This window comes from Puma concolor, chromosome C1 (assembly GCF_028749965.1).
Source record: "Puma concolor isolate L17-30 chromosome C1, mPumCon1.1.hap2, whole genome shotgun sequence".
Classification (NCBI taxonomy): Eukaryota; Metazoa; Chordata; class Mammalia; order Carnivora; family Felidae; genus Puma; species Puma concolor.
Window position 1 is genome coordinate 85,840,349 of NC_141674.1, and position 16,822 is coordinate 85,857,170.

At 38.6% G+C, this 16,822-nt stretch overlaps 2 protein-coding genes across 3 annotated transcripts in view; one reads left to right on the plus strand and one right to left on the minus strand.

The window, feature by feature from the left end:
* The window catches only part of SLC71A1 (solute carrier family 71 member 1), a 44,477-nt gene extending 38,593 nt beyond the window's left edge, over positions 1 to 5,884 (plus strand). The window contains exons 9-12 of the mRNA XM_025930952.2: positions 654 to 766; positions 1,882 to 1,979; positions 3,355 to 3,518; positions 4,560 to 5,884. Of these exons, the coding sequence (XP_025786737.1) occupies positions 654 to 766; positions 1,882 to 1,979; positions 3,355 to 3,518; positions 4,560 to 4,766 (582 nt within the window). The 3' untranslated portion in view covers positions 4,767 to 5,884. The remainder of the gene's footprint in view (positions 1 to 653; positions 767 to 1,881; positions 1,980 to 3,354; positions 3,519 to 4,559) is intronic.
* A 267-nt stretch (positions 5,885 to 6,151) lies between these two features.
* SASS6 (SAS-6 centriolar assembly protein) overlaps positions 6,152 to 16,822 on the minus strand; it is a 57,925-nt gene continuing 47,254 nt past the window's right edge. For both annotated transcript variants that reach the window (XM_086717665.1, XM_086717666.1), the window contains 3 exons: positions 10,752 to 10,849; positions 8,244 to 8,338; positions 6,152 to 8,144 (listed from right to left, as the gene is read on the minus strand). In XM_086717665.1, coding sequence (XP_086573791.1) covers positions 8,038 to 8,144; positions 8,244 to 8,338; positions 10,752 to 10,849 — 300 coding nt within the window. In that variant the 3' untranslated portion in view covers positions 6,152 to 8,037. The remainder of the gene's footprint in view (positions 8,145 to 8,243; positions 8,339 to 10,751; positions 10,850 to 16,822) is intronic.

The window sequence follows — 16,822 nt, forward strand, 5'->3', positions numbered from 1 at the left end:
GTAGGTAATATTCTTGCCATTTTGGAAGACACTGTTTGAGAGTGAGGTAACTTGCCCAGGGTCATACAGGGAGAGCCAAGATTATGATCCAGGCGGTTTTTCCAAAGGCGCTGTTTCTTAAACTGTACTTTTCCCATATGATACTTGTTACGTCTGTTTACTGTTTGCCAAGCATCATGGTGTCAGCAATAATTTGGATGAAGGATGTAGAGTAATTGTTGTACTGTTTTATTTGTATTTAGTCAGAACAATAAGCATTTTGGATTAACTTGGACTTGTAAAAACTTTTAAAGCTATTATGTAACAGGATCTCCAAATCATTAGTTTGATCTTTTTGATGCTACCACTTAAAATTTCTGATTTAGGTGGTCATTAGAAATGTACTCAACAGAAAGCTCACTTTGCTGTTTCCAGTTGTCTTTTTCCCTGAATCTGGATCTGTGTCAGCAGAGGAACCTTTCATCTGCTGTCTGTGACCTGGAATAATGGTCTCAAGATATATTCAGGGCAATTGTTGAAAAGCCAAAATGTAAAAAAAAAGTGGTAATCTTAGATTACAGATTGAAGGAAGTCACCAGTTTTTTGTTTTGTTTTTTTTTTTTAAGCTCTTTTCTGGTATAAACCGTTCTATTCTGGTTTTTGTTCTTTTCTAGACCATAGTCTTGAGTTTACTTATGCGGTCAATTGGAAATAAGAACACCATTTTATTGGGTCTTGGATTTCAAATATTACAGCTGGCATGGTATGGCTTTGGTTCAGAACCTTGGTAGGTATATCTTAATTTTTTTAATTTTGCTGTTTTTTTATTTTTCCAGCTTTATTGAGGTTATAATTGACAGACTTTTTGTTTGTATTTGCTTCTCATCTAAGGCTTAGTATTAGACTTTAATCTGTCTTCTCCTGTGCTTTTTTCTTTTCCTGTCTAATGTATATAATACAGATTTCTCACTTGGGTATTTGTATATTTGAGACTGGCTTGAGGATAGAAAGGTGTGACATTCTTTTGTATCTATGGGACAGGTTAAAATGGGACATTTTAAAATGAGATTTAGTTTTTCAGTCTCTACTGGACATTTAATCTGTATCTTCATTAGGAAAAAACATAACCTCAAAGCAGCAAAGCTCTGAAAGCTAGCGTTACTTGCCTTTTTTGTTCTTCTGGTTAGAAGAGAAGTATTGTGTAACACCAGTGGTCATTACTGATGACAATGACACACTGGAAGTTAACTGAGAAAAGCCCAATTGTTTTGGTCCCGGCTTCATGCCAGAGAAAAGTCTCTCTGCTTCTCTTGCCAGTCTGCACTGCAGAGCGAGGGGAAGAGCGACGTTGAGGTCAGGCTGCCTGCGCACACCTCTGTGTTCACAATCACGGGACCGAAGTCCACGCTTTCCACTGATGTTTCATTCACCTGAACGTATCATCTCTTTGGATTTGGATAGGAGTCAGCATCAAGAGCGTGTTGATGCATGTTTTGTTTTCCAGGCTAGTTTTTACCAAGAGGTGCTCACAATTTAAATTATCAAAAACATTTCACGTATCAAGCCCAGAACATCCAAGGCTTAGATCAGATCTGTATCCTCACACTGAATCACAAGCCTGTGGGAACACTGCCTGAAGAGTTACTGGCTTGGGAAACATGTAATGATGTTGCATTAGGTGTATTACCCACTATGCTCAGAGTGCCCCCATCCCCACCCAGTGCTCCAGACCTCGAAGTAACTTGCCCAGAGTCACACAGGAAGGAAGGAAGGAATAGAGCAAGTACAGTTCTCCTTTTCCCTGCACCACAGCCATTTTGCAGCAAGTTACTTGGATTTTTGTGTATTTTTACTGACAGGCACAGTGGAGAATTTATTTTTGTTTGGCTGCTTTGGTTACAGGATGATGTGGGCTGCTGGGGCAGTAGCAGCCATGTCTAGCATTACCTTTCCAGCTGTCAGTGCCCTTGTGTCACGAACCGCTGATGCTGATCAACAAGGTGAGCTGATAAGAATGCATGATGATAATTATTTAAAAGTTCAGAATATTCTAATGCTATGTTCTGTCTCCTTCCTAAGTACAGAATCATAAATGGATCTTTAGGATAAAGAATTTAAAATTGCTTTCACTGTTAAGAGGAAAAGCAGAGTCCAGGGAACTGTCTTTAGGTGGATACACAACTATGTCTCTCTCTCTCAATGTGTGGTCCTGTCTGTTCTCTCGCAAGAAGATCGAGTGATCTAGGTCGGCCACCGCATATTCACTATTAAGTGTTTACTCTGATGGATGGGCTGGACACCTTGGGTTTAAATAACCCTTTTATTTAAATCTTATGTTTCAGTTAAAGACATAGACAACATTGTCTTTTGTGGTAGGAACATTTGCCTCTTGAAACGCTAAAAGATAAATAATTCTTTGAAAAGGGTAGGTTTCCTCTAGTTATAAGGGAAAAAAGGGGTGTTACAAGAGTGGCAATGATCACTTGGTTGCTAAATGAGAAAGGAAAGGCCTGTGGCTAAAGCATAGTGCATTTTACATTTGGGAGAAGATCCCAGAGAAAAAAAACCAAACTCTTAAGAAAAAATTTTTTTGGGGGGGCGCCTGGGTGGCTCAGTCGGTTAAGTGGCCGACTTTGGCTCAGGTCATGATCTCGCAGTCCGTGAGTTCGAGCCCCGCGTCGGGCTCTGTGCTGACAGCTCAGAGCCTGGAGCCTGTTTCAGATTCTGTGTCTCCCTCTCTCTGACCCTCCCCCGTTCATGCTCTGTCTCTCTCTGTCTCAAAAATAAATAAACGTTAAAAAAAAAAAATTAAAAAAAAAAATTTTTTTAAGTTTACTTAGAGAGAACAAGCAGGGGAGGGGCAAAGAGAGAGGGACAGAGGATCTGAAGCAGGCTCTTTGCCAACATAAGACAGTCCAGTGTGGGGCTCGAACTCACAAACTGAGATCCTGACCTGAGCCAAAGTCAGATGCTTAACTGACTGAGCCACCTGCCAGGCACCCCAACCCAAACTCTATAAAAAGGGTCTATATTTGATGCAATGGGGTCTTAAATAGCTGCTTGGGACAGTTTTTAACAATTATGCTTGTGAACTAATGCCTTATTTTTAGCCGGCGATGTTTCAAAGGGAAATAAAGTGCTTTTGCCCACTTATTTAAACTAGGCCTGTGTATGGGTTGGGTATACCTTGACTTCATATTTGCTGCTTACGCTTTGTAGAGCTGATGGCCTCTAAGTACTTTTTAATGTCATCGTAGTAAATTGCTAGTGTCACAAAGAAAGCTTTGGTTTTAGATTGACTTACTGTTTGTATGGGTTCTAAGGTAGGAAAAAAAAAGTAAGCAGAGCATTACATAATTTGTGTAAACGATTTAGGTGTTGTTCAAGGAATGATAACAGGAATTCGAGGACTGTGCAATGGTCTGGGACCAGCTCTTTATGGATTCATTTTCTACATATTCCATGTGGAACTTAAAGAACTGCCAATGACAGGAACAGACTTGGGAACAAACACAAGCCCACAGCACCACTTTGAACAGGTAATTCCTCATTCACATGGTGAAAATATAGTTCATTTGGCTGGATTACAAGATAAATGGGTTTTGGTCACTAAAGTTTTTATGTGAGATTATTTTAGATCTACGACACTTAAAAACCAAAGCCTAAAAGGACTGTGTTCTCCTGTCTACCCCTTTTTGAAATTGGACATAACTTTTCCTTCGAGAATTGTTTAAACATTCTGGTTTGTCCTATTACACATAACGGCATAGATTAACAACCGTTTATCTGTAGTACAATTTGTGTCTCATCTGGGACTTTTGTACTGCGGGAGTTCCCTATATTAAGCCTGCCTTCTGTACGAAAAGTCAGTTAAGTGCTGATAAACGTCTTTTGTTCACTTGTTTGCTGTACTTTCCCCCCATACAACTGAAAACGTGAACGGCAAACATGATCATTTTAGCCAATACAAACAGCGCATCAGTTTCCTTGCTTGTTCAGCAGAGTTCCACACTGATCTAACCAGCTAAGACTACTTTTAAATGAAAATGAGTGTTTGTTTGTGGGCTATCCACAGGTTAAACTGGCAGTGCAAGTTTTTGCTAAGAATGAATGTAATTTGGACTAAAACAAAGGTTTGATTCTTAATGGTAACGGCATTAGCTGTATTTTCTTCACCTTTAGTTACTAGCGAATATATTTACCTTTTAAAGAAAATAGTCATGGATTCTGTTACTGTAGCTCATAGTGTATAATAAATTTTATTACTCTTGAGATCTTGAACAGATTAAGCGAAGGCTCATAGAACGTGTTCCGATTTTGTGATGACAGTATATTTTTGCATAGGCTGTTTTTAAAACAATCTTTTGGCTGTTTCTTGGGATCAGTTGTTATCCTCAGGATATTATAGTGAGCGTGTCCCTTTTCTTCTAAAAAGCAAATGCATGTTCTAACCATGGCTTTAATGGAGAGAGGTGGTCTTGGCTTATAATTCATGGCAGTCTGTTACTACGAAAAGATAAGCAGTTCTTAAGAGCAGAGATGCTCTGTACAAAAATCCTAATTCTCTTTTCCTTCCTCAGAATTCGATCATCCCTGGCCCCCCCTTCCTCTTTGGAGCCTGTTCCGTACTGCTGGCTCTGCTTGTTGCCTTGTTTATTCCAGAACATACCAATTTAAGCTTGCGGTCCAGCAGCTGGAGAAAGCACTGTGGTGGTCACAGCCATCCCCATAGTACACAAGCGCCAGGAGAGGCCAAAGAACCTTTACTCCAGGACACGAATGTGTGATGACTGAAATCAGGAAGACTTTTCTACCACACCCAGGTCTTAGTTTTCACCTGTAGTTCTGGATGTACATTCCATTTCCATCTCAATGTACTTTAAGATTGTCTTAAGAAATGTATCTGCATGAACTCGTGGGAACTAAAGAAAGAACCAGAACCGGACAGTTTTCCAAAGATGTTACAATTTCTTTTGAAAAGAAACCTTTTGTTTATTAGCACCAATTTCTTGCCACTAAGCTTTTTTGTTTTATTATACATCCTTTAATTAAAAACTATATACATACCTTCTTAGATACTAGCAACGTCTCTGCTACCATTTCCTTCAGGTGTTGAGCTTTAACTCTATGCTGACTCACAGTGAGACAGAGTAGGTAGTACGGTTATGGACCTGTTTTAACATTGTAAAATCTTGGGTCAAATAATTCAAAGCCTTAATGCAGATGCACTAAAGTAAAGAAATGGTAAATGAACTGTTTGCATTAAAAAAAAAAGAAAAAAACTTAAGAAAATTGTACTAAATCTGAATCATGTTTTAAGCTTGTTTGTAGTAATTTTATTTTAAAAACATTCACCACTGTTTTTGAAATGAGAAAGTATCAGCCATTTAGAATTTAAATTGGGGTAGAGTCTGTAAATCTAAACACTGGCTCGAATTTGTTTCCCCAGCTACTTCTACCACTATTCTTTTAATGTTTGCATAATCATAAGAACCTCAACACTTGAATACATAATCTAAAATTATATAGTAAAGCTGGTAGCCTTGAAAATGTCAATGTGATATCTGTATGTAGATAAATATATATAGTGGCCTTTCAGGACTGTCACAGTAACACTTTATTTACAGAGCTAATGTTTGTCCTAAATTTTCAGGACCCTAGAAGAGAGCTTTATACAATTCCTGATGTGAATTTCTCTAAAGTGTATATTTTTGTGTCCAGTTATATTATTTAAAAAAGTGTTACTTTGTAAAAATTGTACATAAAGTATTGTATAGTTTACACTGTTTTCATCTTGTGTGTGGTTATTGCGCAATGCTTTTTAAACTTGGAACATTCACTATGGTTAAATAAGGTCTTAAACGAAATGTAAATATTCTGTTAATAAAATTAAATATTTTAATGATCTTTTTTTAAAAGAAAAGTCTTGATCTGTGATTCCCTAGAAGGTCTGTTTGGGCTTTATTTGTTACCATCATCGTTTTTACAGTAACAAATCAAAGCTTTACACCTTTTCCCTTTCAATCCCTTTTTTCTCCTGTACTACAAAATACTCTTGTAGGAGGACAAAAGAAATGAAACCCTGGTCCATAAATTAAATGCAAGTAAATTCTAAGCATAGTCGGTAGTTGCAGATGAGTCCGGTTTATGTTTTCATATACTTTTACATGTCTCACTCCATAAATACTTTATTAACAGAGCTCACAGTTTACAGAAATACGTTCATTGCAACCTGGTGATTATTAACACATGTACAACTGTACACTGCAAAACAATTTCAAATAAAAAAGAACTACTTGTAGATAATAAATCCCATCCAAACACTGTCACGTTTTATACATATCACATAATATTTACAGGAAAGATTACCACCAAGAGGTTACTTTCCAGATGATTAGAAGTGCTCTGAAGTTAGTGTAACCAAGTATTCTTACTAATATTAATATAGTACATTTAAATGACAAAAATCCAACCCCATAATGGTTACTAAATGTTTTAGAATAAATCCCCTAGTTAAGATTGCTTGCAACTGCCAGCAACGTTTCACGGTATCATAGGATTCAATATCGTGGCTTCAGAAAAATACTAGCAAAGATTCTCTGTCTTACCGTGAACCCAATGATACTGGTATGCCATTAATGTCTTCAATGTCTCTTTCTTCATCTGTGTGGTGAGGGAGGTCCTTCAAAATAGTGTTTTTTTTTTTTAATTTTTTAATGTTTATTTTTATTGTGAAAGAGAGAGACTGAGGGGGTGGCAGGGCAGAGAGAGAAGGAGACACAGAATCTGAAGCAGGCTCCAGGCTCTGAGCTGTCAGCACAGAGGCCGACGCGCAGGGTTCAAACTCAGGAGCCTTGAGATATGACCTGAGCCAAAATCAGATGCTCAACCAAGCCACCCAGGCGCCCCGCTTCAAAATAGTTTTTTAAATATCACACAAGTATTAGCAATCTCTGCAAACAAAAACTGATTTATAGGTTTCATAAGAGAATGCTGCTCTGTACTGGGTGGTGGTCAGCAAGAAAACAAATTGGGGACCCTCTGATACTGGGTGAATTTTTTTTTACCTAATTTTTTCAAAGTAATTCTTACTTGAAACACTTGGTTACAGGGAAAACAGCTGTTAGCTTCTAACAGTTATTCAATTTGCCTACTTTATTAAGCAAACGTTAAAATGAACCCATTGATATAAAAAAACAAATACAATGAATATTCATGATGCTCTTCCAGTATTTTTCATAGTACTAATTTTTAAAATATTCTAATACAGATGTAACTGCAAAACAAACTCATGAAATTCAAAAAAGAGAAAAAAATAGATGTGTCAAGACTTCCAGAAAACATTAAAATCCTATAAACTACAGTTCAAATGATTAAAAGCACTTTCTGCCTAATCTGGTTATGTAAATATGCTGTCCAAATTATTTTTATAATTTATCAAAATAAGTAGACTTGTTTAATAGCTAATTTAAAGAGGTTGCAAGGAAAATATTTGCTATGAAGGATTTATTTTCATTCATTTAAGGTAATTTTAGGACTTTTCCCTTTACTATAAACATCAATAATATAGGTTATCTTTGGAGATAATCATTTTCCCTCATAATTCTCAGGTGTCAAAACTTTTATTTTACCAATGAAAATAAAATGAATTATTAACATTCTTTGGTTTCATATTCTGTCTGAGCAGGTTTTCATTTACCCAGATACTCAATAGAACTAGAATGTCCCTTAAAAGGACCAACTCTTTCCTTGGAACTTCTGAGAATTTCTAAGGATTCGTTTAAAATTCGTTTAAAATTCATACTATTCTATAAAACACCGTGTTCACACACTACAAAGTGTCATTTACTCAGAATCCTCACTCAGAATCCCCCATGGGCTCCTCTAGCTTGCCATAAAAGACAGCGGTCCTTTAAAAAGGATCCAAACGATCTAATACGTTAAGCTCAAGTAACCTTGGAAACTTGCTTGGCTTAGGATTTGATCTATGCTGTTCATATATTTTTAAACCCTGTGAATTTCTAAAATTTCAATAAAAAGTAAAAGGTCACACTAGCATCAACTGTTCGCTAACTGCCCAGGGAAATAGGCTGACGGTGCAGAAGGGAGCACAGGGGGCTTTGAAGATGTCTGTACTGCTCCGAAAGTGCCATCTTTCTGATGGTCTGCAAATGAGGACAGAAAAACATTATTTGTATTCACCAAGTCTTTATATAATACAGTGAATCCACAATGTACAAGCCATTTCAACAATGTCTTCTCACCTGGATTACTGAACAGATTTTGGCTGAGTCCGCGTAAAGGAATGCTATCTTCCCTTTTCTTCAGATATTTGGATTCCAGCCCTAAATTTGCACCACTTGAAAGGAAAATAGTATTTATTTTTACAAAGTCTTGTTTTCACCTTAATAGTTAATTCTGAAGGTTTGTCTAATCTATATATATATATACATATACTATATGTAAAATAATTGAAGTTATATTTATAGCTTTGTTCTTCAGTGTTTTTTTATATTTCTTTTTAATGTTTGTTTATTTTTCACATAGAGACAGAACGTTGAGCAGGGAAGGGCAAAGAGAGAAGGAGCTGCAGAACTCTAAGCAGGATCTAGGCTCTGAGCTATTAGCACAGAGCCCGAAGTGGGGCTCAAACTCACGAACTGTGAGATCATGACCTGAGTCAAACGACTGAGTTTAACTGACTGAGCACCCAGGCACCCCTCTTCAGTGCTTTCTTAAGCAAACAATTTATCCACAAGCCAAAATACCCTTCTTCCCAGTAAACTAAGTAGCACTAATAAGTCAAAGAGCTAAGATAAAGAATGTAGGCTAGTAGGGCATGGGTGGCTCAGTCGATTTGAGCATCTGACTTCAGCTCAAGTCATGATCTCGTGGTTCGTGGGTTCGAGCCCTACGTCAGGCTCTGTGCTGACAGCTAGGAGCCTAGAGCCTGCTTCAGATTCTGTGTCTCCCTCTCTCTCTGTCCCTTCCCCACTCACTCTCTCTCAAAAATAAACATTAAAAAAAATTCTTTTTAAGAATGTAGGCCAAACGAAAGTCTAGTACTATGAAATTGTAAAACAGCAGCACTTAAGTGATGATACATGATGAAAACACATGTTTATGCTCCAAGAATACCCTTATTATTTAACAACTTCTATTTCATCTTGTATTTAATGAGTAAGATTTTTCCTTTGCCAAAAGCTCTTCAAAGTTTTAATACTTCAATTGTCACTAATAAGCACTATTAAAATTAATACACAATAATGAATTCTAGTCAGATAAATACAAGTATCAACTGCGAGGAAACAGGGAGGGGCATTTATGTAGCCCTATATTACCCTTTTCTACTACCATAGTCCTACTTTCTAAATCCATCCAGTGTTAAGTTTCTCTAGTAGTTCCTTATAACAAGAATTTAAAGGCACTTGTAAAACAATGACATTACACTCTTAAAATTAAATGGTCTTTTTCCAATTTTCAGAGAAGAGAAGAATTAAGTGGGTGAACAGGTATTTCCTTCAATTTTAACTTTTAACCTTTGATATCCACTGCCACTTTTTCCTAGCTGACAATGAATAAAGGAAAACAAAACTAAAAGAGATAACAGTCAAAATAGCTGACCAGTCCTATTTTATGGACACACGATTATGTTTGATTTTGTACCACAAATATGATATTTTCTGCAAGTAAAACTGCTGTTGGGTGTATGAGAGTTAACTGTATCAACACGAAGTTCTACCATTAACACGATTTGCAGGTGCTCCACCTCCTGAACAAGTGTGAGATTATATAAAAATTTCAGGACTTCAAAGAATTCTGACTTTTTTTTCAAAAGAGGCTCACCAACTACCATAATACTAGCGTTGGTGCCAATTTTAGAAGCCAATGAATAAGAGCCAGCTCATGACAGGCCTTAAAGTGATTAAATTTTAACTAAGAAGAGTTAATAAGAAAAAAATATTACAAACATGAAGAATACCCAGAAACAAGTTTTCATGCGTTACAAACTTCACTATGTAAAACCTGTGTCAGGTCTAAAAAATAGGAAGGAATTTCTGAGTAGGCAAAACAGAAGTCACAAATTAAAGCTTATTTTGTTAGGTATGGGACAATCTCACAAGCCTTGTTATTCTCAGCAAAGAATTCTAGCAGTTTGAAAGAGCTGGCGTCTCAGAGCACTTTACACTAGCAGCATTAATTCAGAAAAATGGAGAGCTTTCCAGAGGCAAACACAGCCATACAGGAAAACAAAAACAAAAACCACCAAGTAAGAGGAATTAAAAAGATTTCTAATCTACTTGCCCAAAAGCATATGAAAGGGAGATCTTCAGTTATGTAGGAAAGTTTCTTAAAAAATAAAATTTTACTGTATGTTTAACTGTATCTTACAGTTTAAAAAAATTATGGAAAATCTTTTTTTAATGTTTATTTAGAGAGAGAGAGAGAGAGAGAGAGAGAGAGAGAATGAATATATCTCAAGCAGGCTCCATGCTGTCAGCATAGAGCCAAACACAGGGCCTGATCCCATGAACGGTGAGACCATGACCTGAGTCAAAATCAAGAGTCAGATGCTTAACCAACTGAGCCACCAAGGCGCCCAGGGAAATCTATTTCTTACAAAGAAAAGTGACTCTAGCTTCAATCCCACTGATCAGTAACTTAAAATGTCACAGATAAATAAGTGGGCATCAAAGCTTTCAAACACTGATAAAAATTATTTAGGATGACTTTCAAAAGTGCAAACATTAAATTTTATGACAAGTACTTACTTTTCCTTATCAGTTGAGCAAGGCATACTAATAGTTGTTCCTGTTTGAACATCTCCTAGTGACGTATTTGGTTTTGTAAACTGCAAGTTAAACTGAACCTGTGAAGAGGGAAAACACCTCATGTAACTGAGTTAGTGAGAACGGAGGCAGTTCCATATGGAGATGGATGGTTAAAACTTCTTTCTCATGTATCTAGAATATAGAAGAACAGGTTCAACAAGTTATTTTATAACACAAGAACATTTTCCTGAAGAGATTTAACAACAACAAAAATCCTATATCTCCTTGCCAAAAATATTCCTGTGATAGAAGCAAGATGAACAGTGCAACATGATCTCTTAACAATTATTTTGAAACAAAAACAAACACTAATGCAGCCAATCCTTGTACAACATGGGTTTGAACTGTAGGGGCTATTTATACGGACTTTGGTCAATAAATACAGTACACCAGTAGAATGCAGTACCATCTGTCTCCTCATCCCCGCCCAGTTAGCAAAGCTGGATCCTGAAGTAACACCTACTCCTTATCCACTTGACTCCCTAGTTTCTGCTTACAGGAAATGCTGGCAAGCAATAAGCTGCTAGTTCCCTGGGGATTTTAGCTCACCACCTCAGAGAACATCCACCATGGTGGATGGCACGGCACCCCTGCCTGCTGTCTGCTCTTCACTGCAGGCTCCCTCCTTGTTGTTCTGGGGTTTCCCCAGACCCTCCAGTGGTGTGGTATCTTTCGTTCTGTGATCCTTGCCCAACTACAACCAGTAACTGGCCCTGCCACTTCAGCAAGAATCTCTCTCCAGAGCCGGTTCCTTTACTGCCTCTCAGCTCAGGCCTCAGTGAACTAACCATGCACACAGGGAGTGGAATGAGGAGTGCCAAAAGCAGGGGAGAGTCCAGCCTACCCGTATGCTTCCTCTACATTCCCTTTGTTTGTAATCATTTGGCAACTTCTTATGTTTCAATCACAATATAAAATACATTCATGGGGAACACAGGGGGAAAATATATATATATTTTTTTCACACACACATACATATATATATGAAATACAGTAGTTAAATTTGAGAGAAGTCAAAAGTTATACATGATTTTTTGACAATGCAGGGGTCAATGCCTTCTAACCCCAGCACTTAAATAAGTATCAGGTCACCTGGGTGGCTCAGTTGGTTGAGCATCCAACGCTTTTTTTTTTTTTTAATGTTTATTTTTGAGAGAGAGAGAGCAAGCAAGGGAGGGGCAGAGAGAGAGGGAGACACAGAATCCGAAGCAGGCTCCAGGTTCTGAGCTGTCAGCAGAGAGCCCAACATGAGACTCGAACCCACAAACTGCGAGATCGTGACCTGAGCCGAAATCGAACGCTTAACCAACTGAGCCACCCAGGCACCTGGAGTATCCAACTCTTGATTTCAGCTCACGTCACAATCTCACAGTTTGCGAGTTTGAGCTTACTGCCCCCCTGTCAGGCTCTGTGCTGACAGTGCAGAGACTGCTTGGGATTCTTTCTCTGCCCCTCTCCTGCTTACGCTCTCTCTCAAGATAAATAAATATACTAAAAAAAAATTTTTTTTAATTTTTAACTTTTATTTATTTTTTGAGAGAGACAGAGCATGAGCCGGGGAGGGGCAGAGAGAGAGGGAGTCACAGAATCCAAAGCAGACTCCAGGCTCTGAGCTGTCAGCACAGAGCCAGACATGGGGCTTGAACTCATGAACCACGAGATCATGACCTGAGCTGAAGTCGGATGCTTAACCGACTGAGCCACCTAGTCACCCCAAAAATTTTTAAATAAGCAAGTGTCATAGTTCTAAAAGTTTTCTCCCTATTTATAACAATGATGCATATTACAGCATGTATTCTGAGAATTCTTCCCTTTTCAAGAATTTTCAAAGTCTGTTATATTTATGGTTTCTAAATGAAAGGCTAGGAATTAGAATTTTAAAACAAAAGTAACCCAAGAATCTATACAAAATCCAAACTAAAATAGATGACTGAGCATGTTTCACACCAGGAATTTATAAATGGGTTCTATATCAGAAAAATGTATACACATAATCAAACTAATAGATGGAAAAAAAATTATGACCACTTGCATACAAAAGGAAAAGGCAGGAGAAAACATAAAATATCTACTTTTGGTAAAAAGTCAATAAAATAGGAATAGATACTAATTTCATAGGTTAAAACTACAAATTAAAAAGGTATATACTACTGTACTATCAAGCTTCAATATTCCAAAGATATTAGTTCTCCCTACATTAATCCATGCATTTCACATGACAACCTTAAACACAAAAAGGAGTTTTTAAAGTGAAACAAGTTGACTCTAATATTCCTTATAGAAAAATAAATATGGAGTGCCTGGGTGGCTCAGTCGGTTAAGCATCCAACTTCGGCTCAGGTCATGATCTCTCAGTCCATGAGTTTGAGCCCCACATCAGGTTCTGTGCTGACAGCTCAGAGCCTGGAACTTACTTTAGATACTGTGTCTCCCTCTCTCTCTGCCCCTCCCCCACTTGCAGTCTGTTTCTCTCTCACAAAAATAAACATTGAAAAATTAAAAAAAAAAGACATATGGGTGAGGAATATTAAAGTATCAGATAGCAATTCATAAGATAATTTTCAGCACCAATCACAAATTAGAAAACTGTACAAAATAAAAAGAATGGTCTCAAATACTGAACAGACAATGCACAGGTTGTATGTAACCTTTGAGAGAAATGTAATTCCCCATCAATGACCCAGCTTTCCAACTGGAGGCACACCCTAAATTCAGGTACAGAGGGAAAACATAGATCAACATCAGAATTTAGGGAGTTTGGGGTAAGTGAAAGTTAAAGGGCAGAATTCTGATGAGAAAGAAGCTATAAAGGAAAATCCCTGGAAATCTGCACATGGATCCCTTAGAATTTTTGCTTAGTACTGGCCACATGCATAGGGAAAAATGCCCCAAGACTAAAAAAAAGAAATGGGAGGGGTGCCTAGGTGGCTCAGTCGGTTGAGCATCTGACTTCAGCTCAGATCATGATCTCACACTTCGTGGGTTCGAGCCCACAGTGGGCTCTATGCTGGCAGCTCAGAGCCTGGAGCCTGCTTCAGATTCTGTGTCTCCTTCTCTCTCTGCCCCTGCCCTGCTCGCTCGCACTCTCTCTCTCTCAAAAATCAATCAACATTAAAAAAGTTAAAAAAAAAAAAAAAAAGAAATGGGAATTTTCACATGAACAATTTCTAAGGTTCATAATCATGGAGACACATGGTAATCATTTAGGGCATTCAGTGAAGAGCCACAAAGGATCACAGCTTTGTAGAAGGGCTGAACTATCCCTTGAGTAAAAGCTACTTTAGATGCACCCAAGTAAAGCTAAAGAAAAAAAATGAAAGAAACCTAGAATGCTCCAAAGGGATCAAGGGAACCCACAACTAACTTAAACACCAGCCACTCTTTATTTTATTAAGAAAATTTTTTTTTTAAATATTTATTTTTGAGAGAGAGAGACAGGATATGAGCAGGGGAGGGGCAGAGAGACAGGAGACACAGAATCTGAAGCAGGCTTCAGGCTCTGAGCTGTCAGTGCAGAGCCCAATGCAGGGTTCAAACTCATGAACCATGAGATCGTGACCTGAGATGAATTTGGAAGTTTAACCAACTGAGCCACCCAGGCAATCCTACAGCCACTCTTTAAAGGAAGATAACAAAACACATACGGTCAACAATGTAACCACTGACAGTGTTCCACAGTCTATCAAAAATTACTAGAGATGACATTAAGAAAATGTAACACCAAGGAAAGAGTCAATGGAAACAGATCCAGAAATGACAGAAATGATAACAGGACAAGGACAGAGATGTTAGAACAAAGATAACAATCAAAAAGAATTTAATGGAAATTGAAAGTATGAGAAAAATGAAAAATATAAAAAAGAATGAAATGGAACTTGCAGCAATGGCAAATTCAATACCTCAAACACAAATTTCTAACTGGACAGAAATAACAGCATATTAAACACTGCAGGAAAAAAAAAGGTGACTTTAAAACACAGCATTTGACTGTAAAAGCATAAAATAATGAACAGTCTCAACAGAAAAATATGGGATCAACCATGTATAAATGGAATATTGAAAGAAAATAATAGGAAAAAAAGTGAAGAAATAATGACCAGAATTTTCCAAGTTGTCAACCATAAACCCGATACACAGATCCTCAATAAAAGCCCTAAGTGGATAACGATATACATGTACCACACCAAAATATATTATAAATAAGTTGCTGAAAATAATGAAAAAAAAGGAAATGTGAAAAACACCCAGAGAAAAAGTCACTTTCTAAAGAGGAAAAGTGCTAAAAAAATGACTACTAATGACTTGCCAGAAACTATTCAATCCAGGCAACACAGGATAACCTCTTCAAAATGCTGAAAGGAAACAGAAACTTGTTGATTTTGATGGCAACGTAGGAAGAGGACAATGTAGAAAGACCCTGAACTCACCTCCTCCAGAGACACACCAAATCTACCTCTTTATAGAGCAATTCCTCCTGAAGATGCTGAAGGCTGAATGAACAACTTGTGCATAACAAATATAGACAGAGAATGGCAAAAGGTGGAGACAGGGTAAGAAAGGGAAACACCCAATGTCAACACTGCGAACTACACTGGTGAAAGATAGTACTGAGTAACTGTGAGCTGATTCACCTGCCCTACGCACAGAAAAAAGCCTCAGATTAAAAGAAGAGCTAGAATATAAAAGATCAAGTCCTAGAAGGGCGCCTGGGTGGCGCAGTCGGTTAAGCGTCCGACTTCAGCCAGGTCACGATCTCGCGGTCCGTGAGTTCGAGCCCTGTGTCTGGCTCTGGGCTGATGGCTCAGAGCCTGGAGCCTGTTTCCGATTCTGTGTCTCCCTCTCTCTCTGCCCCTCCCCCGTTCATGCTCTGTCTCTCTCTGTCCCAAAAATAAATAAACGTTGAAAAAAAAAAAAAAAAAAAAGATCAAGTCCTAGAATTCTGCTAAAAGCAAGAGAGCTGCTGTACCCTCTCCGAGCCACAAGGACTGGTGAGGACTGTTTACATTCCCCCTCCACCTTGATAGCGCAGACAGGGGACAGGGTACCTCAGCCAGCCCTGGGCTCCTAGCCCACACCACTTCCAGACACCTTGGGAAACAAGAAAAAAGCTGCAATTTAAAAGAGCAACTAGAATAAAAGATCCAGCCCTAGAATTCTGCCACATGGTGGAGGGAACTGTTGGAACTCTCTCTGGGTTGGAGGGGCTGGCAAGTGGCACAGTTTATTTTGCTCAGCCCTGACAGTGTGGATGAGAACAGGGTTTGGCCACCCTAGCTGGAAGACTGCTTCAGCGACCCCAGCATGGTGCACACCAGAACACCCCTAATCAGCGCTCACTGTACTGCCGCCATTTGCCACAGTAACAGGAGGGGCAAAGCACCCCAGAACACTCCAGGCCCTCACCACTTTAGCTGCAGACATCTTGCCAGGGCACCCCTAGTAAAGAATACCTCAGGACCTCCAAACCCACTGCCACATCATCTCCAGATGACTTATCGGGGTGCCTTCTGTGTAGAGTGACATGGGAAGCCCTGGCCAGTGTCCACTTCAGTTTCAGTTGTCCTGGGAGGATACCCTCTGCATGGAGAGCTCTGGGACCACCGTGGTCCCTGCCTGCTTCAGTTCAGGACCTCCCACCATGGCAGCTGCAGGACAAAGTACCCCATGATGCGCAGCCCACACAAGCCATACCTCCAGCCAGCCAGCCCAGGTCACCAGGTATACACAATCTACACAGGAGATGACCATACACAAGATGATTCCTTTAAGTTTAGGAGAAATAGCTGTTGCACCAAATTCAGAGAAGTAAACACAGAAAGTCAAGCAAAAGGAGAGAGAAATATGCTCCAAATGAAAAGACCAAGACAAAAGCTCAGAAAAGAACTAAATGAAACAGAAATAACTAATCTATCTGATAAAGATTTTGAAGTAATGGTCAGAAAGATGCTCCCTGGACTGTGGAGAAGAATGGATGAACTCAGAATTCAACAAAGAGAAAATACACAAAAACT